Raw genomic sequence first — 24,460 nt, forward strand, 5'->3', positions numbered from 1 at the left:
GCGGGCACTGAGAGCCGGGAGCGGAAGGCGAGGCCCCCGGCCCACGCGCCTGTGGTCGCTGTCGCAGCTAGTGTGCGCACGCGCGGGGCTCGGCGCTGGGCGTGCGCTTTCCCTCGGACCTGGCTTTGTGTCCTCACTTCTCTGCTCTGGGAAGTACTTTGTTTGTGAACCTCATGCCCTAGGTGTGTAGGAAGACCCACATTCTGATTGTAGCCGCAAGTGTGTATGACTTTGAAAGGAGCTGTGAGTCTTAAGCCCTGTTAACCTAACACAGGTTGAGCCCTTTCATCCCACGCTCTAGGGACTTGTTCGCCCGGCAGATCTGCCTATGCGGACCTCATATCAGGGCTGTGCTTGAGTTTAGGAGGAATGAGGGTGCGGGGTTGTACGAACTGCCTGATGGGATTTTAAGTTACCGTCTTCAGTTCCAGCATGTTTACTCTGATTCATTGGGACACATGCTTTTTAATAGTTGGATATTCTAGGACACTCTGGATTTTAAATAATTCTGTCATGAAAATATGATCATTACATTTATAGCTAGCAATATATTCCGCATGGTAACGTGTGTAGGCCTGATAAAAGATACGTAAGTAGAGTGAAAAACCTGTCAGTATTTCTGTATGGCCTTTCAAGAGGCTGTTGCTGATTGGCTGTCTCTCTTACCCTCCCATTGTAACTGATCCCAGAGGTGACTGGGCGGGCACCCGAGCTCTGATGTTATTATCCCGTGTGCCCAAGTCCCTGGAGAGGGCTTTCCTCGTTCAGCAAAAGCGTTAATTCATTTACTCAACAAGGACTTTTGGAGAGCCCACTATGACAGTACAAGGCTTTGTAAAAGCCTTGAACCACGCCCTCAGTGAGCCTACAAGCTAACAGGGAGATAGAAACACAAACTGTATGACCAAATGTTATAATGGAAGTGTGGAGGGAGCCTGGGAGACCTGCCCTCAGCCCGCCGGGGGGCTCAGGGAACACATCCGGGAGGAGTTGAGTCCTTGGGCTGAGGCTTGATGAAAGAGCTGGAGCTTCTGAGCTAAAGGGTGGGGGCAAAGGATGACGGCATTTCTGGCACAGTTCACTTTCTTCTTCTGAGATCTTTCCAGGGTGGATTTACTGCAAAGCTAATAAAGCTTGTGCTCTGGCCCCATGACTTGCACCAGCCTTTACCAAGACCCAAGGAGGGACCCTAGCACGCAGCTCCCATGGTCTTATGTTGTTTTCCACTCTATAAAAAAAAAATGATGTCATAAGGCAGCTCTCAAACGGGAATTGGTTAAGACCTGTCTTTTTTCCATTCCAACTTCTCTTCATGCTAGGTGCCCTAGAGTGGCCCTGGGCATTTTTGGGATCTGGGTAAGGGAAAGAGAGTTAAGTTAAACTTGAGCCACTTACATAATAAGTTATTGCTGGCTCTCCTGGTGTTGGAATGGCTTCCAGGAAAACTCCAAGCCATGCTCTATTCTATCTCACAAAGGGCCAATGGATGTGTCCCATGGCACCTGGCGCTAGAAGTATGTGGGTGGCTGGTGAGGGAGAAAGAGAGTTTGAAATGTGCTGAGCCAGAAGCTAATCTAGGGGAAAACCTTCCAGTCATCACGCTTTTAAAGTTACTGTAAGCAAGGTGCTTCACTTTTTGTTTTTAATAAACTTTATTTTAGAATAATTTTAGATTTACAGAAAACTTACAAAGATAGTACAGAAAATTCCTGTGTACCCTTCACCCAGTTTCCCCTAATGCTAACATCTTACATTACCATGATGCCTTTATAAAACTAAGGAGCCAACATTGGTACCTTACTGTTTACTAAACTCCAGACTTTATTCAGGATTTACTAATGTCATTTTCCTGTTCCAGGATCCAATCCAGGATGCCACATTGCATTTAGTCATCATGTTTCCATAGACTCCTCTGGTCTGGGAGAGTTTCTCAGTCTTTCCTTATTTTCCATAACCTTGACGTGACCATGACTTTTTTTTTTTTTTTTTTAAAGATTTTATTTATTTTATTTTTCCCCCCAAAGCCCCAGTGGATAGCTGTGTGTTGTAGCTGCACATCCTCCAGGTGCTGCATGTGGGACCCGGCCTCAGGATGAACGGAGAAGCGGCGCCTCGATGCGCACCCGGGATCCGAACCCGGGCCACCAGCATCGCAGCGCGCGCACTTAACCACCAAGCCACAGGGCCGGCCCACCATGACAGTTTTGAGTAGTCTGGTCAAGTATTTTGTAAAATGTCCCTCAATTTGAATTTGTCTGATGTTTTTCCTTTTTTTTTTTTTTTAATTAATTTATTTATTTATTTTTTCCCCCAAAGTCCCAGTAGATAGTTGTATGTCATAGCTGCACATCCTTCTAGTTGCTGTTGATGTTTTTCTGATTAGACTGGGATTATATGGTTTGGGAAAAATACCACATGGTGAGATGCCCTTCTCATCACATCAGGGGATACATGGTATCAGCATGACTTGTTACTGCTGATGTTAACCCTGCTCATGTAGGGGAAGAAGAACTATTCTTCTACCCTCTAGGCCCTTCTTGCTGGTCTAAGAATTAAGTTGACATGAGACAGAATAATAGGAGAAAATCAAAGTTTAATAACATGTATACATGGGAGAAACCCAGGAAAACTGAGTAACTCGACAAAATGGCCAAAGCCACCACCTTAATACTATCTTCAGCTAAAGACCAAAGAGGATGTTGGGGCTAGTGACTTGGGACTTCAAAGGGGAGGAAGGCAATTCACATGGAGATGGAAAAGCAAATGTTTGGTAAACAAATGTTTTCCATGCCTTGCAAAGACATGGGACATGGAGAGGACTTTGATTGAATAACCCTTGCTAAGTTCCTCCCTGTCTACCACACTTAGTTCATATTATACTATGTTTATCTATGGTGGTAGCTCCTTCCTGAAACAGGCTGTCTGTCTTAAATTCTTTTAGGCAGTTAAGGGGAAGGTCAAAGTTTCTTCCTGAGTCTTTTGTTCTTAAAAATAGCCCATGGCCTAGTGTTTAAGTTTGGCGTGCTCCACTTCGGGGGGCCAGGTTCAGTTCCCGGGCGCGGACTTCCACCACTTGTGGGCAGCCATGCTGTGGCGGCAACCCACATACAAAGTAAAGGAAAATTGGCACAAATGTTAGCTCAGGGCAAACCTCAGCAATAATAATAATAATAATAATAAAGTCAAAGAGACACATTTTGGGGTAGCAAATTCTGCTCCCCTACAATCACCTGACTATGGTAGTGTTTGCCAGTTTCTCCACTGTAAAGTTGCATTTTTTCCCCCCTCTTTCCATATTCTCTTCTTTGGAAGCAAGTATCTAAATCCTGCCTACACTCGAGGGGAATAGTAGATTGAGCTTCAACTCCTGGAGTGGAATATCTACATAAATTATTTGGAATTCTCCTGTAAGGAATATTCGTCTCTTCCCCTCCTCCATTTATTTATTTATATTCAATCATTTATTTATAAAACTCATGTATATTTATTTTATACTTTGTTTTATATTTTATATTATGATTTTTATTTTGTTGCTCAAATTGTTCCAGCTTTGGCCATTGGGAGCTCTTTTAGGTTGGCTCCTGTGTCCCTTTTTTTTTGGGAACATCTCCTTTTTCTTAAACTACACAAGGCTCCAGGCTGATCTTTTATTTTTCCTGCCCCAGCATTAGAGTCAGCTATTTCTCTAAGGAGTCCTGGAATGGTGTTTAAAAACCAAGATTTAGGTACTGGGTGTACTCGTTGCTACTGGGGTGTCATTGAGTCTAGCCTTTCAGTGGACAGGGCTAGGAAATATATTACCACCTTGGTTTTTTATTTTTATTTATTTATTTATTTATTTTGTGAGGAAGACCAGCCCTGAGCTAACATCCATGCCAATCCTCCTATTTTGCTGAGGAAGACTGGCCCTGGGCTAACAACCGTGCCAATCTTCCTCCATTCTATATGGAATGCTGCCACAGCATGGCCTGACAAGTGGTGCATTGGTGCGCGCCCAGGATCCAAACCCTGGGCCACCATAGCGGAGCACACGCACTTAACTGCTACCCCATGGGGCCAGCCCCACCACCTTGTTTTTTAATTCTTTGTTTACAGCTCTGAGATAGGCAGCCTCTAAGATGACCCCCAATGCTCCCTGCCTCCTGCAATTCACGCCCTTATGTAATCCTCTCTTTCAGGGTGGGTTGGACCTGGTGACTTCCTTCTAATGAATGGAATACTATACACCAAGAGTGATGGGATGTCATTTCCAAAATTGGAAAGATTGTGGCTTCCATCTTGCTTACTCTCTTGTGGTCTCTCCTTCACTTGCTCTGAGAGAAGCCAGCTGCCATATTGTGAGCTGCCCTATGGAGAGGACCACGTGGCAAGAAACTGAGGGAAGCCTCTGGCCAACAGCTAGCAAGGAACTGAGGCCCTCTGGCCATCAGCCTATGAGAAACTGAATCCTGCTAACAGCCGTGTAAGTGAACTTGGAAAAAGATCGACTGCCTCTTGAGCGTTGAGATGACTGCAGCCCCACTGACACCTTGACTGCAGCCTTGGGAGACCCTGAGCCAGAGACAGCCTGCTAAACCACACATGGATTCCGTATGCACAGAAATTACAACATAATATATGATTATTGTGTTAAGCTGCTACGTTCAGGAGTAATTTGTTAGGAAGCAATAGGTAACTAATACAATTTCTATCTCCTCCACAAGATTGATGGTTCTTAAACTTCACTTTGGAGCTTGTTTAAAAATGTATATGTCCAGGCCCCTTCCCAGAATCTTGGGTGATCATTCTGCATAGGTAAGTTTAGAAACTAATATAGAAGGTTACAGGGCAATCCCCATTTGGGGATTTTACAAGAAAACAGACTCTTTTTTTCTTTTCTTTTTAGTGTATCTGATCCTGGAGTTCTTTACCCAAATTAATGGCTCAGCTTTCTTGGCAGAATTTAGAATAACTGAAACTTCATCTGCTAGTTGCAGTATTTATTGAATAGAGGAGAAAGACTCAGAGCTCTCTCTTACTGACTGTGTAGCCTTGAAAAAGTCCCTTGACCTTTCTTTGCCTCCAGATCCCTAACAGGAAATTAAAGGATTATAATGCCATTATTTAGGCAAAGAGATTTATCCATTCTTAAAGTGTATATTAGGCAATAGAAAGGTGACCAAGGCTGGTTGTGGGCCAGCTTCCTCGTAGAGGTTTAACTCAGATTCCCATTTGTTCATGTTGGTAGATGGTGTGGCTGAATTCTATTGTAGAAAGAATGTGGGCTTCCAAGTCAGACAGGCCCTTATTCAAAATATGCCTCTGCCACTTACCAGCTGTGTGGCCTTGGGCAAGCCAGTCTGCCTCCCTGGGTCTCAATGTCCTGACCTGCACCGTGGGGAAAATAGCCACCTCAAAGGTTAGCCCTGAGGACCAATTGTGTAACATTTGTAAAATACTAAGACCAATGCCTGGTTTATCGTAAGGGCCCAATAAATAATATCCATGAAGGACATACAGTCAGCTCATGTGGTTGTGATCCAGTGGCCAGCCCCCATGTTTCCCAAATTTAACAGCAATCCCATTTGGTGAGATAAATTGATTAATCTGCAAGTCTCACACAGTATTTTCCTTGGTAATCAAGACCCTTTCTCTCTAGTTCTACTTTTTCTCCAGCTGTGATTGCCTGTCTATAGAAAATATCACACACTGAAATGGGCCTCAAGAGGTCCTAAGTTAGAATTCAAGACAACTGAGCTGGTAAAAAGACCACTGGGTAGGACAGCGAAGTGCCCATGTGAGGGGCACTTTAAGACAAGGTGTGAGACTGGATGTGTCTGGAAGAAGTTCAGCTACAGGACAGCTGGTCAAGCTAATTGGTGGGCCAACATCATCTCACTTGAGGTGAAAGTTCAGAGATGCAGGTTAGGGGCCAGACTGGTGGTGTAGTGGTTAAGTTCATGCGCTCTGCTTTGGCAGCCAGGGGTTTGCAAGTTCGGATCCCAGCCACAGACCTATGCACTGCTTATCAGGCCATGCTGTGGTGGCATCCCATATACAAAGTAGAGGAAGATGCACAGATGTTAGCTCATGGCCAATCTTCCTCACCAAAAAATAAATAAATAAGTTAAAAAAAAAAAAACAAAACAAAGATGCAGGTTAATGCCTAATAGTTCAGGCCCATTGGCTTTAAGGCTCTGAACGCTATTAAAGGCAAATACTTTGGGGAGAGTGTACTGTTTAAATCTGCTTCAGTCATGTAAATTCGTGCAAATGGATGTTTTTACCATGGTGCTCAATGAAGAATTGTTAAGCTATTTTGATTTAATCATACATTTTTGGGTATATTTGGTGGTTCTGAGTTATGAAGCTATTTTCTTCCTTTCAGATCAGTATACAAAGTGATCTGATGGATGTGTATCCAAAAAGATGTATATCCAAACAGGTCAAAAGATTACGGCCTTTCAGAGATTGTGACATGTCTTTCTACAAACCAGCTCTTGGGCTAGACCCTGACCTGCACAGCTCTTTTTTATGTTTTTTTTTTTTTAATTATAATTATGGAAAATGTCAAGCATACACAAAAATAAAAAGCATAGTACCTCACAATGAATCCTCATGTATCCATCATACAGCTTCAGCAATCAACAACTCATAGCTACTGGTTTCTTCCATACCCGTACCAGGCCTCTTTTTTTTTTTTTTTTTTGGTGAGGAAGATTAGCCCTGAGCTAACATCCATTGCCAATCCTCCTCTTTTTGCTGAGGAAGATTGGCCCTGGGCTAACATCCATGCCCATCTTCCTCTACTTTATATGTGGGATGCTGCCACAGCATGGCTTGATAAGTGGTGTGTAGGTCCTCGCTGGGACACAAACCTGCAAACCCCAGGCTGCCACAGCAGAGTGCATGAACTTAACCACTACACCACCAGGCGAGCCCCTTACCTGGCCTCTTTGATTCTTTTTTTTTTTGTAGAGATGCTGGGGAATGAACACTGGGGCCTCATACAAGCAAACTCTTTGATTCTTTTGAAGCCAATCTCTCTTTTTTTTTTTTCCTGGGAAAGATTCACCCTGAGCTAATATCTGTTGCCAGTGTTCCTCTCTCTCTTTTTTTTTTTAACCTCCCTACAGCCCCAGTACATAATTGCACATTCTAGTTGTAAGTCCTTCTAGTTCTTCTATGTGAGCTGCCGTCACAGCATGGCTACTGACAGACGAGTGGTGTGCTTCCAAGCTGGAATCGAACCCAGGTCACCAAAGTGGAGTGCCTCAGGCTTTAACCACTGGGTCATCAGGGCCGGCTCTGAAGCCAATCTCAGGCATGTCATTTCAACCATAAATATTTCAGTGTGTATCATTAAAAGATGAGTTTTTTTTAACATAACTATAATAACATTATCAGGCTTAAAACATTAATATTTGTTTCTTAATATCATCAATTCAGTGTTCAGATTTACCCAGTTGTCTCATTTATTTTTTATTTTTTTACGGTTGGTTTCTTTGAATCACCATCTTAAAAAGAGCCGCACATTACATTTGGTGGACGTGTCTTAGAAATCTACATAGCGCCCCCCCATCCTTTTTTTGTTTTGTTTTGGTGAAGAAACTGAAATTTTTGGCCTGTCAAAATTTCCCACATTCAAGATTCTGCTGATTGCACTCCTGTGGTGACATTTAACAAATCCCTTTGGCTCCTTTTATTTTCTGTAAACTGGTGGTTAGATATAAAGGCTTGATCTGATTCAGGTTCAATTTTTGCCATCAAGAGCTACATAATGTTCATGTTTCTCTTCTTGGTAGCATTAACAGCTATTGATGATCATTGCCCATATCTATGATCTCATTAAGGGTTTGCAGAATGGTGATGTTCTCTCATTCCCTTTCATTTATTAGCTAATTGGTTACCTTGAGGCATGTTTGTAAAGAAAAGCCGGTTGAATGCTTGTTTCTTAATATGTACCAGTTTTAAGAATGATTATTCCACATCAACTATTTTCTTAACCTGAAGTGTAGTACATGTAAAAAAGGCAAGTTTAATGCTTGGTTTGATTCTCTATTTACCAGTTTTCACAAAAATTGAGTTGGTTCCTTCAAATTCTCTAAAGGTGACCAGTGATATTTCTTTTCTTTTTCCCCCCAGTATCAGTAAGCACTCATGAATTTTATCATTATAAATTAGCTTTTATCAGATCTTTTCTGGACAGTAGATTTTTATACAGAGAGAAGTGGGACTAAATGTACATTTATGGAACATCTAGACATTAGGCTAGGTGCTCTCACTTATTTTATTTAATTCCCACAGCAGTCTTGGAAGGCAGGTGCCATGATCTCTGTTTTTTAGAGGAAACTGAGATCCTCGGTAGCAAAGTGACTAGTACTAAGTTATACAGCCAGCAAGTGGTCAAACTCAGATTTGTCTGACCCACATGGCACCGTGTAGCTATTCTGAATGAGATCCTACAGACACTGAGTCACTAAGTAGGGCTCACTGGTTACCCCACCAGCCTCCTGTCTTGTCTCTTATCATATATCCTCCTCAGACATAACTGTTCCGTGACCCTGAGTTTGTCACTCTTATACTTGCAAAAGCAGTTCCCTGGAACTGCTCAACACTCTTCTTGCTTTATAAACACACAGATTTTTGTTGAATAGATTTTATAACATTTACATGTATGACTTTACTTAAGGCAAATTTATCACATTATATATAAAACTGTACTTAGACCCTCTCAGTAAAGTTAGTTTATTTATTTCTAACCTTTCTTTGTGTAGTAGGCTTCTAGTCTCCCACCTCCTATCCTACCTATTTGGGTATATATGCTGAAAACCTAGATTGTATCTTTCTATATATTTTCCATGCTCATACAATAATATACAAAGATATATACTTACATAAATAGGTGTAGGATATGATTTGTTATTGTTTTCAAAAATCAGAACACAATATATATACTTTTAAGCATCTTACTTTTATCACTTAACATTGTGGAAATTCCTCAATGTCTCTTCCTATAGCTCTAATTTCCTTTTCATAATGGCTTTCTAATATATTTTTCATAATAGTCCATGGCCTCTAGATATACCATCATTTACTAAAACATTCCACTATTGATATACATTCATTTGATGTTGGGTTTTTTTTGTTGGTGTTGTTTTGGGTTTTTTTGGCCAATATGAACAATGCTGCAATAAACGTCTTTGTTCTTATATCTTTATATACTGGTGCTTTATTACTTCTATAGTTTAGATTCTTGAGAACGAGACTGCTGCATCAAAAGATATATTTGTTATACTAGATTTTCCTGGATTGCTTTCTTTTTTTTTTTCTTGGTGAGGAAGATTGGCCCTGAGCTAACATCCATTGCCAAACTTCATCTTTTTGCTGAGGAAGATTAGCCCTGAGCTAACATCCGTGCTCATCTTCCTCTATTTTGTATACGGGATGCCACCACAGCATGGCTTGATGAGTGGTGCGTAGGTCTGCGCCTGGGATCCAAACTCGCAAACCTGGGCCACCAAAGTGGAGTGCGTGAACTTAACCACTATGCCACCAGGCTGGCCCCTGGATTGCTTTCTAAAAGGTTGTAATAATTTCCATTCCACAGCAATATCTGACAGTCCTCTTCTTACTTGTCAGCAACTGTGTCATTTTGATTTTTGCCACTCTGATCAGCATCAAGTGATTATTTTCATTGTTAATTTAATTTGCATTCCCTTATTATAAGTGAGTTTAGGCATCTTTTCATGTTTATTGCCCACATGGATTTTCTCTTGATTAAATACCAATTTATATTCTTTACCACATTCCTATAGGGTTGTTTATTCCCTTCTTAACAATTTGTAACTGATTTTTGAATGTTACTTTCTATCTGCCCAGTGAGTTGCAAATTTACCCCCAAACCTGTTGCCCATTGACATTACTTATGTATCTTTTTGCCAGACAAAAAAAATTGCTTTTTAAAACAAGTCAAATATGTCCATTTCTTTACTTTTTAACTTCTGGGTTTCCAGTCTTGTTTAAGGTCTCCCCTACTTCTATGTTGTTACTTGTGGTCTCCAAGATATTCCTAAAAGATTTTTGATATTTTAGTTTTTACACTTGAGTTTTTAATCCATCTGGAATTTAATTTTTTGGTAAATGATGTAATATATAGATACAATTTTATTTTCGTCCAGATGGATAGTCAGTGCTTCTATTTATAATTATTTCTCATCCTTTGAAATGTTCTACTTGACATGTTTTTAACTCTACATATTAGTTTGATAGTACTTATGAATAATAAATACATATACATATATCAGAGCTATGTGCTCAAAAATAATTTTTTTTAAGCTGAAAGAGGTACTTGATCAAAAGTTTTGGAAACCACTGCACTAGACAATGAGCTCCTTGAGGGCAGTAATTATGTTTTTTCTTATCTTTGAATCCATTGCTAAGACTGTCTCTGGCACATTGTATGTGTTCCAAAAATGGTTACTAAATAATTGAATGAATGAAACACCCATTATCTGATTCATGTTTCTTAAGCAACACAGCCACTGAGAAACCTGACATTCCAGCTGTGTCCTGTGGCAGGATATCTGAGGCTAAGAACAAGCAATGACTCGTAGGGCAGGTCGTATAACTTCACTGGTGTCAAGTTCATACATTTTTAATACAGGAATATAAATTCTTAAAATCTTAGACTTCTCGGTGGCTTGTAATCCATAGGTGCTTATGAAACTGGTAATTATTTTTTGTGAATACATGCTCTGCTTTTTAATGCCAGTCATGTACTCTCTGTAAAGGCAGTGTGCTAGGAAGAATTAGTCTTCTCAATACTTTAATGTCAGAGGCATGATTATATTTAATATTAGATTGTGAATTTCCAAAAGGCAAAGACTCTATTAAACATGTATTCTGAACAGTGCCAAAAACCTATGTCATCAATTACCAGTTGGGAAAATCCCAAATGTCTTTTCCCTTTCTAATATACAAATTAACTTGAGCAAAAATAGCAAGTTTACTTTCCTGGGTTATTGAGTTGTTTTTAATAATAATACTGAACAAAATTTCATTTACTCAATTAAATGGGTTATGTTTACCCTGACTGTGCCCTCTGGACCTCTTATATTTACTTTTTCACAGCTTTCTACATTTCTGATTTCCTTTTTCTCAGTTCCAGCAGTTGATTGGTCTGGTTGATTGTTACAAATGAGGCTTGTGTTTCTACCACTGGACATTATACATCATCTCTTCTTTCTTTTTATTTTAGACATAGTGTTCACTTACCACCTCTTTCCCTCTTGTGACTTTGTGAAACAAAACCATGCAACACTTATTTTTGTTACACGTCAAATGATGGGAAAGAGACCTTTTCTACTCAACTTTACTTTGCTATTTGCTTCTTGAGTTTCTTAGAAGGAAGAGAAGAATAACCAAGGATAAGGGAAGGCAAAGAAATATGAGAAGTAACCATGTGGTTTTTAAATTCACCTACGGATGAATCAAAGTATTGGCGATATTAGCATAGAATCCAGTCCGGGATATTTCTTGTCACCCACACTCTTTCCCCATTAGCAGCCTCTTAAATTCCTTCTGACTTTAATATATGAGCTACGTGGCAGAATTAAACTGTAAGAGAATCCAGAATCTATTCAGTGAGGTTATTGAGTGTCATGGAAGCATTATTCTCAGACTGGCCCTTGGGATTTAGATTACACTTACATTGAGAGAAATATTAAAAAAATAAATAAAATCTATACCTAAACAAAACAAAAACTTCAGTGACTGTCATCGATTTAACAAGTATTATAACTCCTTACTTTGATAAATAGAAGATAATTAAAAATACTTCATGACGAATTTGAGAAAATTCTCTTTGATCAGAAGTCCCTTTCCTTTACAAGAAAAAAAGAAAAAAAAATCGTCCTCCAAAGAAGTTACTATTTAAAACAAACAAAAAATTGTATTTTGCAGCCTTCGCGCTGCTAGGAAGACAATGGGCTCTTAACAACAAATGAAGGAAATCCAAGCCTAATATACTGCTAATGTTCTTTTCTGTAAATCTCAAAAAATTGTAAAGATTATGAATTAAGACTCAGAGAAGCGAATGAAATATTACGAAACTGCTGAACTGAAAGAGTTGCTAGAGAAAAAACGTTTAATTCTAATTTCTGAACGCAGGAGCGGAGAAGTCCCTCCAGCAACGGAACCCTGGGAATTGTAGTCGGGAAAGTACGAAGGTCTCTCAGCTGGAATCAACTTTCCTTGTTTAGCGTCTAGTGGACGGAGAGCCGTTTGGTCCAATTCAGTGTTCCTGGCTTCTCATTGGGCCCTTCCGTTCAACACTTGGTGCATTTCCCTAGGTCACCAATGAACGCTTTAGTCTAAGAAAGCCTTCTCGGATTGGATGTCTTCTCCTCGCGTTGGAACGGTATCAGCCAATGAGAGGGCAGAACCGACGGAGGTGACAGGGTCATGTGGGAGAGCTTTTTCCCCGCCAGCGCCCTCGCTCTTTAGCTGGTAGAGTAAGTCTGGTGGTTTGCCTTCCCCGAGGCCGCGGCTGCCAACGGAGGGAGCCGCTTCGCGTCTCTTGGGTCCCTCTACCTCATCCCTGGGTGTGGCCCTGATGGTGCGGCAGGCTCTGGACTCCTAAAGCTCTGGAGCGGTATGTACGGTCCAGGGGCGGCAGACAAAGCCGTGGAGCCCGGAAGGCCGCGGAGAGCGGCCCCTGCACCAGGTCGGCGAATCGGGCTGGGCAGGGGCGTTCTGCCTGCCTCCGTGTCAGGACCCAGCAGTGCGGCCCGCCGGGCGCTTTAAAGCGCCCTGCTCCCGTGTCTCCTGCCAAAATGTTAGCCTTGTTCACTTCCTCTCTTTCCCCGGCATGTCCGGTTTTTACGAGCCCTAGCATCGTTATTGGATGTCATGTCACTTCTTCATTTCTCCAGGTTGTTCTTTGGTAACTTTCTATTAGTTTTGTGCACCTGCGTGTCTACTACGAGCAGAAGGACATGGTTGTGTTTGGGTTCATTCAAGAGAGACCATTGTTCACATCTCTGTATTTAAAAAACGTTCTTGAGGGGCATTCTTGGTGTTAGCAACTTCTTTCGTGGTAGTATAGGTACTGATGTGTTAGGGCCGTGCGGAACATACCCCAACACCTGGCAGAAGAGAGGACCCCACAGGATCAAGTGTTCTTGTTTGGTGATTGCTGGTGCTCTGTTATATCATCTTAAGTTCTTTGATCCGAACAACCACTCAGGATTATTATATGAGGAAACTGAGGCTCGAAGGAGGTAACCCAACTTCTCAAAGAGTTACAGTTATTTACTAGTAAGGGGAAGCCGGATCTGATCTCAATGCTTATGTTATTTTTTTAAAAACTCGCTTAACAGAATATGGATTTAGGTTTTGTGTGTACCCTCTGCAGCTCTTAGTATATGAGAGCTAAATAATTCTTTGAGTTGAATGGTAAATCTTGGCTGAAAGAAGAGAAAATCTTTCAGACATCTGCCTAAATACAGATGTCTCACATCGATTATCTAGCTCCTCAAAGTGTGGTTCCCTGACTAGCAGCATAGCCCTCACCTGGGAGCTTGTTGGAAATGCAGAATCTCAGGCCTCACCCCACCTACTGGATCAGAATCTGCGTTTTAACAAGATCTAAGTGATCAGAGTGCTGGTTCAAGTTTGGGGAGTGTTTATTGTCTTATAATGATTTGTCCAAATTGAACTAAACAAAAGAGAAAATAAAAGGTATGCTGTATATCCATTTGTGTTCTAATAAGACTGGAGCTATAAAGACAAGGAGAGAGTTTTTTCACATTTTCCTCATTTGCTAGTGAGGCTTTGATTTTTAAATTTTAAATTAAATATATCTGTATTGGCAGTTTTAGCTTTGCAGCCAAAAATCGTAAAATAGACATGAATATTTAAATAGTAATTCAGAACTAATTTGTAAGACATCAGGTGCTGGTCTTAAAAAGGCTGAGACTGTTAAATACTACTGCTGACAATTAAATAAAATTTCTAGAACTTTCTTTTTACTCACACACAATCTGCACAAATTCCCCACCATGATTTCCCCCTATGATTGTGTTCCATTGATCAAGAGCTTCCAATCAATTTATTTGGAATGAGGGGGTAGATTTGCTACTGCTAGTGGTTTTTCCAGTTTATTAATTTGGTTATCTGGTAGTAAAACTAAAACTTGGTCCCAAATTCACTTACCCTCATGTTGCTCGGTAATAACGTATCTTGTAGAGTTTTAGTGTTCAGAGTTTTATTCAGATGTTCATAGGCATGTGAAAAGGACTCTTATTTGTACTAGGAATCACCTGGTGTGCTTATTAAAAGGGTAAGTCTTGGGTTCTACCGCCAAGGATTCCTTTTTAGGTCTGGGATTGGGCCTTGGATTCTGCATTTTAAAAATAATCCCAGCTTATTCTGATATGGCTATCCGGGTCCACACCTTGCCATTAGTATTTTAGATGAAAAATGCAACTAGAAAGCAAGCTTATTTTCTTTTGAACCTAATGTAGTACTCATTGTAGAAGAAGAGAAGAGAGGATTTTTTTGTTATTGCTTTTTTTTTTTTTGCTTACATTATGGTTCATTGGTTGCTATAAAATTGCTCTTATCAGTGATTTTAAAAGGTTAATTAAAAAGTATTTTGCGTCTGCCAAATTTGAAATTAAGAAAGGGTAGGATGGAATGAATAACAAAATAATCATTTAAAAACATTTTTCCGAGGTTAACATTATATTAAAATGAGAAAAATGAACTCAACACTAAAGAATTCTCTCCTGAAGTTTTACATAAAAACTCATCTAATTTAGGGGGGCGAATCACAGGTTCTGCCTGCCTTTCTTGCCTTCATTTAAATGTCATAGGAATTGCAGCTCTTGACTGCCGCTTCTGCCTCTGCTTGTTGTATTAGGATCTTTGATGCCTTGTGGTATTCCCAACCTTTTCCTAGGCAGATCCTGTTTTGAGTCTTCTCCTTATCAGTGGGCTTTGAAAATTAGAAGTTTTAACTGTTTTGACTTTTGTTCATCTCAAAGGAACAGGAAGGCCCTAACTTTTTCAAAGCTGTGAATAGTTGCGAGTCCTCGCTCTGAGGACTCCATGAGAATGGAGCTCTCCAGTTCCAAGGCCCACGTTGTATGCAAAAAGCCATCACCCACAGTGTTTGGTTCTTAACTGTGACTCGGCTCTTGGGCCTTTGAGCCAGTAATTGGTTCTGCGGGTTCCATTTTGGATAGGATTTGTACTGGTGACAGCATGTAAAGCTCATGGTAAGCTGGTTTGTAAACAGAGATATTCAGGGTGTTGATAATAGAGGCATCTAAGAGGCAACATGCCCCCAAACCCTGTGGTCTTATCTCTGGGTAGTCACTCTATTGCTTTTTTTTATTGCTGTAATAACTATAATATTTTCATTTTGAGAAAATTTCCTGCCAAATACTATCCTGATAAAGCCCTGTTTTCTCTGAGTCCTTTATTTTGCATTTGCTTGCAAACTTAAAAAATTTAACTCTTAATTTAATGTATTTTATCTGGAATATGATTTTTTTGCCGTGTGGTAGGAGTTAAAAATCCTTAGCAGTGGTTTTAAAATTGCTTAAAAGTTATTCCAATGCCATTTATTGAATAATCTTAGTATTTTTCATTGATTTTTGACCCCATGTAATGTATACCTATCATTTATTGAACATGTGCTGTGTGCCAGAACTAGTCTAAGCCCTTTATGTGTATTGTCATTTCATTTGGACAATACACCATTTGCTAGCTGCTATAATTAACTCCATTTTACAGATGAAGAAACTGAGACAAAGAGTTTAAGTGATTTGCCTCAAATCACAGTAACCTCACGGTGGGGGCTGCCTTCTTATAGTATTGAATGCATAAATAATTTTCCCGAGAGTAGTATCTTTATCCTCTCTCTCTACCCCCGCCCCCGACTCCCAACCACCAGTATTACTGCTTTACTCTTTATAGCTTTGTATATTTCAATACATGATAAGGCCAGTTCTGCTTTATTACCTTTTTCCCTCAAAATAACTTTAATAGCCTTTTTGGATTTATAATTTTGTCACCATCCTCCTCTCCCCCAGTTGGCATTGTTATTGAAATTAGCATGAAACTTATTAATTTGTGGAAAGTATTTATACCTTTATATTCTTGCTAATAAGGAATATATTGTGTAACTTGGTTAATTGAAGTTATTATTTTTAACTTTCTGCTTATATGAATATTATTCCTTGATATTTTGTTTCTTTGGCTTTTGTGTGTTTAGCATGTTATATTTTCTAAAATATCCGGTTTACTTCTATGGGAAAAGAGTATGCTGAATTTAAAAGGATTGTATGGGAAGTGGAAAGACTGACCAGTTTAGGAGATAGTAAGTAAGATTTTAGCCCAGTTCTAAACTAACTAGCTTTTGTCACTTGCGGCAAATTATTTAACTTCTCAGTGACTGTCTGCGTACCTGTGAAATGAATTACCTCAAGTTCTGTTTCCTTATTCTTTTTTTTTTTTTTTTTGTGAGGAAGATCAGCCCTGAGCTAACATCCAATGCCAATCCTCCTCTTTTTGCTGAGGAAGACTGGCCCTGGGCTAACATCTGTGCCCATCTTCCTCTGCTTTATATGGGACGCCACCACAGCATGGCTTGACAAGCAGTGCGTCGGTGCGCACCCGGGATCCGAACCTGCGAACCCCGGACCGCCACAGCGGAGCGTGCGCACCAAACCGCTTGCGCCACCGGGCCGGCCCCTCCTTATTCTGAATATAGCCCACTTACAGATGGACAGGTGTGCTTAGGGTCAGTTCAGATTCACCACGATCTCCTTAAACTCCACTGGCCTGAGGCTTCTTTGTTCACAGCCTTCTTTGACGCCCTCCTTTTTCCTCAGGGATTTTATCTTTTGTAGACCCGGTATGCTGGGTTTTGTTCATAGATGAATAAGAAAAAAAGCTGTCAGCTAGCCACTTTTCCCTGAGGAACTTGTCTTAGGCTCCAGAAATGTTCTAGAGGAAAAAAGCACTGGCAGTGTTACAGTCTGGGAAGCTTGAACTGTAAAGATCTTGTTTATTGTGACTTTAGTGTTAAAATATGTATTGCTAAAAAGAAATTTATTGGAATATTGAAGATGACATATGTTCTTTAAACATTGTGCACACATAAATAACTTCATTTTTTTTTTTAGTCAGCTTCTTATGTTCATTTTACTTTTCCTAAACTGTGGAATTGCCAATTCTTAAGTTTTTGTGTGATTTGGATTCATCTGTTTCTTTCTAAAGGTGTCATAATCCTGATGATTTAATAAATGCCGTAATATATCTCAGCAGCCTATAACTAATTTCGCAAACCATTTCTACAGAATTTAAGAAGATTTTGTTCATGTGTACGGCATAGAAGATGAATTCTTCCTCCTCCACCATGAATGAAGAACCTGATGCTCTATCGGTAGTTAACCAGCTACGGGATCTAGCAGCAGATCCGTTAAATAGAAGAGCCATTGTCCAGGATCAAGGATGTCTGCCTGGCCTTATTTTATTTATGGACCATCCCAACCCCCCTGTTGTCCACTCAGCTTTGCTCGTAAGTTGCCTTTAGTAATTTCAGTCTCAGTGTTATACTTTTGCAATTAAGGAGAATTTGAAGAAGTGTTAGATGACGTGGTAAAAAAAATTAAAAGTAACCATAGAGCAAATAATCCTAAGTCTGTATTTCTGTATGTGCAAGCGTATATGTATGTGCATAGTCCTTTTACACAAACGATAGCATACTACATTGGTTTTATTCTTTGATGCAAATGGTAGCATACTACATGCATGGAATGTTCTGCAACTTACTTTTTTCACTTAACAAGATATCTTAAGGATTATATCATATGTAACAGCTTTATTAAGATGTAAATCACATACCATACCATTCACCTATTCAAAGTGTACCATTCAGTGGTTTTCAGTATATTTGCAGAGTTGTACAACCATCACCACAATCAATTTTAGAACATTTTCATCACCTCAGAAACAAGCTGTACTCTTTACCCCTTGCTCCCCAATCCCTCACCCCCTTCCCTAAACAGCCACTGCTTTCTATCTCTCTGTATTTGCCTATTCCAACAAAAATGCCTATAAATTTTTTATATAAATAGAATCATAATATGTGGTCTTTGTGACTGGTTTCTTTCACTGAGCATAGTGTTTTCAAAGATCATCTGTGGGGCCGGCCTGGTGCTGCAGTGGTTAAGTGCATGTGCTCTGCTTCGGCGGCCTGGGGTTCGCAGGTTTGGACCCCGGGCGTGCACCGATGCACTGCTTGTCAAGCCATGCTGCGGCAGCCTCCCATGTAAAGTAGAGGAAGATGGGCACGGATGATGTTAGCCCGGGGCCCATCTTCCTCAGCAAAAAGAAAAAAAAAGGGGATTGGCAACAGATGTTAGCTCAGGGCTGATCTTCCTCACACACACAAAAAAGAATCATCCACATTGTAACATGTATCAGTACTTCATTCCTGTTAATGGCTGAATAATATTCCATTGTATGGCCATGCCACATTCTGTTTGTCGATTCATCGGTAGATGGACATGGCACTTGTTTTAATATAAGATAAGGAAAGGACAGGAAACGATAAAAATATACAGGAACATAGCTAATAATGCAAAAGGAACTACCGTGATATGAGAAATATGGGGGCTAGAGAAACATGTTGAAGAACAACACAAGGCAATCAGGCAAATCTAGAATCTGATAATTTCTGGAGGACAAACAGTCTGGTTCTGTGAACAATAAATGACATTAAAAAGAAAGACCATTTATTAGGGTTAGAAAGTTGAGGGGCCGGCCCAGTGGCGTAGCGGTTAAGTGTGCGCGCTCCGCTGCTGGTGGCCTGGGTTCGGATCCTGGGCGCGCACCGATGCACCGCTTGTCAGGCCGCGCTGTGGCAGCGTCCCACATAAAGTGGAGGAAGATGGGCATGGATGTTAGCTCAGGGCCAGTCTTCCTCAGCAAAAAGTGGAGGAGTGGCAGATGTTAGCTCAGGCCTGATCTTCCTCACACACACAAAAAAAAGTTGAGGTGGAGGAGAGGGATAGTAGTAACTATTATAGATTTAAAACGAGACTTAAGGGATATATCAGCCACGTGTAATACGTGGACCTAATTTGGATCCTGATTTGAACAAATCAACCATAAACATATTTTTAAATAGCTTGAAATGAATATGGACCAGGTAGTAGATGATATTAAAGGACGATTAGTACTTTTGCAGGGTATTGTAATAGTTGTACCATTAAGTTAATTTAGAAAAAATCATTAATTTCTTAAGAATGTACTGAACTATTTACAAATGAAATTATATGTTCTCTGAGATTTGCTATAAAGTACTCCAGTGTGGTTGCAAGGAGGGGAGGTAGATGAAATAAGATTGTCGAGTGGTTGATAATTGTTGAAGCTGAATGGTGGGTACGTGGGGGTCGCCACACATTTTCTTTACTTTTGTGTCTTCTAAAATTTTCATAACAATAAGTTTAAAAGAAAATGAATGTAATAGAAAATTTTAAACTCATTGTCCTTTACCTTAAGGACCCGTGATAAATTCCCATTTAGTCTAATTTCACAAGTTCATACAAAAAAATAGTATAGGCTTTTCCTTTTTGAAAATCAAAATACATAATACAAATTTCCTATTTTTTCTTCGTAGAATGGAGTTTAATAAGCAAAAGAGACATTGACATGAGTGAACAATAGTAACAAATGGGGAAATTTGGATGGCCCCTAGTTTTGGTTCCATTTCGGTAAGACTTGCAGTAAGGGTGAGAAGAGAGTGTTGGTCTTTAGATAGGGATTGAAGGAAGTTTTTTTTTTTTTTTTAAATAGGCTAGAGTTGAACCTGTTTAAATTCAGAAGGCAAGGGGCTGCTAGAGTGGGAGAGATTTGAGGCGAAGGCCCTCATAGTTGTTACAGAAAATAGAAAAGGTTGCTAACTGAGGAGAATGGTGAGATTGTTCACTGTGTTGAGGAGCTGATTAGCTTGGTAACACTGAATTGATACGATGCTTACGGCTCATGAAACTCTTTTTTCATCCCCTTCGGGCCTGCTGTAGGCCCTGGCAGCCAAATGGTTGGATTTGCTCAGGGTTGACTCTTGGCCAGGTAAGTTGGACAGAACGACTATGCAAGGGAGTTGAGGGTTTTGGCAAGAGAGTGGTTGAAATGATAGACTGTAGATGCTAGGCTGAATAGGATGGGAAGTCAAGTCATGGGAGGACAGAGCGAAGGAGAAAGTAGAGGGATCAGTGGGTGAAAGTTCCCAGTGAGGTTGAAGAACAGGTGTGGTGTTTTTATAATTTCATTTTATCTTCACTGTTGGCTTACTAGCCATACTCTTTTGTTTTTAATTTTTTTAGTGATTGCTGTAGGTTTATAGTATGTGTCTTTAACTTATCACAGTCTACCTTTAAATAAATCATACACTTCCTGTAGAGTGTAAGAATCACACAACAATATATTTCCATTTCCTCCTCCCATCCTTTGCTATTTTTTGTCATACATTTTACTTCACCATGTGTTAAAAAACTACAGTATTTTTTAAATAATTATCTTTTAAAGAGATTAAAAAAAATAAAGAGATTAAAATTTTGAAAATCAAATGTATTTTATATTTATCCTCATATTTACCATTTCTGGTGTTCTTCCTTCTTTAATATAGATTCACATTTCCACTGGTTCTTTTTTTTTCTGCCTGAAGAACTTTAACATTTTTTGTAATGCAGGTTTGCTGGTGGCTTTTTTCCCGGTACTTTATTTTTATTTTTATTTTATTCTATTTTTTTTGTCAGGAAGATCAGCCCTGAGCTAACATCCATGCCAATCCTCCTCTTTTTGCTGAGGAAGACCAGCCCTGAGCTAACATCTATTGCCAATCCTCCTCCTTTTTTTTTCCCCCTTTTTCTCCCCAAAACCCCAGTAGATAGTTGTATATCATAGTTGCACCTCCTTCTAGTTGCTGTATGTGGGACGCCACCTCAGCATGGCCAGACAAGCGGTGCGTTGGTGGGCGCCCGGGATCGAACCCGGGCCGCCAGTAGCGGAGCGTAAGCACCTAACCGCTAAGGCATGGGGCCGACCTCTTCCCGGTACTTTAAAAGTTGTTGTTTCATTGCCTGGCTCATATGATTTCTAATAGGAAGACTGCTGTAATTCTTATCTTTGCTCCTCTCCATATAATGCCTTTTTCTGGCTTCTTTTGTTACTCTATCACTGGTTTTCAGTAAATGACTATGATGTCCTTGATATGGATGGTTTTCTTTTTGTTCTGTTTTTGTTTGTTCTTGTTTTGCTTGGGATTTGTTGGGCTTCTTGGATCTGTGGGTTTATAGTTTTCATCAATTTTGGGAAACTGTCATCCCTTATTTTTTCAAGTTTTTTCTGTCTCCTCCCACTCACTCCTCTCCTGGGCGTCTGGTTACATGTATGTTAGATACTTCATGTTGTCTCATAGGTCGCTGTTGCACTGCTCATTTTTTTTTCTATTTAAGTCTTTTTTCCCCTCTCTGTGCTTCATTTTGGGTAGTTTCTATTGCTACATTTTAAAGTTCACTGATCTTTTTTTCTGTAGTGTCTGTTCTGCTATTAATCAATCCAGTGTGCTTTTCATTTCAGATATTATGTTTTTGTCCTCTAGAAGTTACAGTTGAGTCTTTTTTATATCTTCCATGTCTTTCCTCACCATGCTCCTGTGTTCCTACTCATCCTTGAGCATATGGAATATATTCATAATAGCTGTTTTAATGCCTTATTTTCTAATTCCATCTCTGTCATATCTTGGTCTGTTCTATTGATTTTTTTCCTCTTAGTTATGGGTCATAATTTCTTGCTTCTTCTCATGACTGATAATTTTTATTCAGATGCCAGACATTACAAATTTGATGGTTTTGGGTTTTTGGATTTTTGGTATCCCCATAAATATTCTTGCACTTTGTTCTGGATGGCAGTTAAGTTACTTGGGATCAATTTGATTCTTTCAAGACTGATTTTTAGGCTTTGTGGAGTGAGTCCAAAGCAGTCTGTATTCTGTGATATCATCTCAGGTTTGATAATTTGCTAGAATGGCTCACAGAAGTCAGGAAGCCACTTTACTCACATTTACCAGTTCATTGTAAAGGATACAAATGAACAGGTACAGAGGGCAAGGTCTGGGAGGGTCCTGAGTACAGGAACTTAGTGGAGTTGGAGTGTGCCACCCTCCCGGCAGGTGGATGTATTCACCAGTTCAGAAGCTCTGAATCTCGTCCTTCAAGAGTTTTTATAGGGGCTGGCCTGTGGTGGTTAATCACTTGCTCTGCTTCAGCAGCCCAGGGTTCACGGGTTTGGATCCTACACACAACTCATCAAGCCACGCTGTGGTGGCATCCCACATACAAAATAGAGGAAGATTGGTGCAGATGTTAGCTCAGGGTCAATCTTCCTCACACACAAAAAAAGAGTTTTTCTAGAGCTCAGTCTCCAGCCCCTCTGCCCCACTCCTCCCCAGGTCAGTGGATGGGGCTGATAGTTTCCACCCTCTAATCACTTGGTGTTTCTAGTGACGAGCCCCATACTGAGGCTATTTAGGGGTCCCAGCCTCACGCACTTCTTTAACCTAAACTCAGATGTGATCAAAAGGGCCTCCTTGTGAACAACAAAAGACACTCTTATCACTCAGAAAATTCCAAAGGTGTTAGGAGCTCTGTGCCAGGAACTGGACAAAGACCAAATATTTATTTTTCGTTATACTATTTTTCCTTATACTATACTATACTATATTTATTTTCCTTATACCTTATATTTCCTTATACCTTATACTATACCCCAACCTCCCAAACTCTGATCTCTGCCTCCCTAACTCAGCAAGACCACTGGGCTCCTTTCGGGCTCCCTCTCCCTGTGCTGCAGTCTGGAAACTGCCTCCGAAGCAGTAAGATGGGGCAATTGTCCAGCCCACCTCATCATTTCTTTTTTCTGAGGGCTTACAATCTTTTGCTTCCTCTTGTCCAGGGTGTTTAACATATGTTGTCCTGTTGGTTAGCTTTTTATGGAGGGAGGGCAGTTTCCATGGCAGTTAATCCTTTATGGACTGAAGTAAATATCAAGGTGGGATGAAAAGTACACTATTGTTGCAGAAAGGATAGGAGATTGTACTCTGAGAGAGGTCGTTGAATTTGTGATTTCATAGATTTTTGGTAATGACCAGCACTTTGAAAATGTAGTGTAGAGGACCAGTAGAAAAGTGAAAGTCAGTGGACTGAGATGGCAGTTTTGGATGGTGCAGTTCACAGAGGTATTCTCTTGAGAATCAGGTGCCCAAGTCTTCAGTGAATGGAGAGAGAGTAGGAAGTCTCTAGAACAGCTGAATGAAATCCCTAAAGAATCAGCAGGTGAGGGAAATACTTGCAAAAATATATTTCATTTATTTTTTTTTTTGTGAGCAAGATCAGCCCAGAGCTAACATCCATGCCCATCTTCCTCTATGTTATATGGGACACCGCCACAACATGGCTTGACAAGCAGTGCGTCGGTGTGCTCCTGGGATCTGAACCTGCGAACCCCGGGCTGCTGAAGCAGAGTGCCTGCACTTAACTGCTGTGCCACTGCGCCAGCCCCCCAAAATGTATTTTAAATGTTAAGAGAAAAGTACCCTAGAAAAGTTAAACTCATAAAATAGAAATTTGTGAGAGTGAGTTCATCTTTTGCTTTTTAGTAAAAGAGACATTGTAAAGGTGAATTGTAAAACAAAAGCAGTTCATTCCGTACGGTGTTTGTGTGTTTTGCCCCCCTCAGCAGTTTATTTTAATTAATATGCAAAAAGCATCCAGGGAAACGGCGGCTGTTGGTACTACTCCCTGAAATTAATAAATGGAATATAGTTCCTTGTATCCCTGTCAAGATGAAAATAAAACCGGAACAACCTAATTTTGACCTTGCAGGTAAGTTAGGAACCTTCATTTCAAAGAGCAGATTCAGCTACTTCAGCTCAAAGCATCATTTCTCCCCTAGGGGACTGCTCTGATTATCATATTTAAAGAAGAGCTTCTAAACACTTCAAAAACAAATGATTCTAAAAACAAAAACTATTTTTCTCTCTTTTTTCTCTCGCAGTAAGTTAGTAGTGGGTTTAATTTTGAGTAGTCTGGACGTGTGAATTAACCTATTGCTGTTTCTGCTGTAGGCTCTTCGATACTTGGCAGAATGCCGTGCTAACAGAGAAAAGATGAAAGGAGAACTGGGTATGATGTTAAGCTTGCAAAATGTTATACAGAAGTAAGTACAATAGATAATATCTCCGAATGCAGTAGAGAAATGATCTTCTTGTTAAATGTTGTACTGATTGTTAATATATAGTTTTACTGAAATTTTTCTTCTAACATAAAGGCATACTTTTGTGGGTTATGTGTCTAAAAATGTTCTGATGGTCAATGTTCTGATTATTCTTAAACATTGATAT

General features: G+C 40.1%; 1 protein-coding gene across 3 annotated transcripts in view; it reads left to right on the forward strand.

Annotated features, from left to right (window-relative positions):
• The first annotated feature begins 12,471 nt into the window (after nt 1-12,471).
• ARMC1 (armadillo repeat containing 1) overlaps nt 12,472-24,460 on the forward strand; it is a 41,147-nt gene continuing 29,158 nt past the window's right edge. Inside the window, exons 1-4 of one of the 3 annotated variants that reach the window (XM_087420511.1) lie at nt 12,472-12,634; nt 16,265-16,369; nt 17,352-17,572; nt 24,185-24,276. In XM_087420511.1, the coding sequence (XP_087276637.1) occupies nt 17,390-17,572; nt 24,185-24,276 (275 nt within the window). In that variant the 5' untranslated portion in view covers nt 12,472-12,634; nt 16,265-16,369; nt 17,352-17,389. Of the gene's footprint in view, nt 12,635-12,672; nt 13,263-16,264; nt 16,370-17,351; nt 17,573-24,184; nt 24,277-24,460 lie in introns of those variants that run through there. The other 2 variants (XM_004435737.3, XM_087420512.1) reach the window with 2 other exon arrangements.

The sequence above is a fragment of the Ceratotherium simum genome, chromosome 31 (genome assembly GCF_057802395.1).
Source record: "Ceratotherium simum simum isolate JZ-2026a chromosome 31, ASM5780239v1, whole genome shotgun sequence".
Classification (NCBI taxonomy): Eukaryota; Metazoa; Chordata; class Mammalia; order Perissodactyla; family Rhinocerotidae; genus Ceratotherium; species Ceratotherium simum.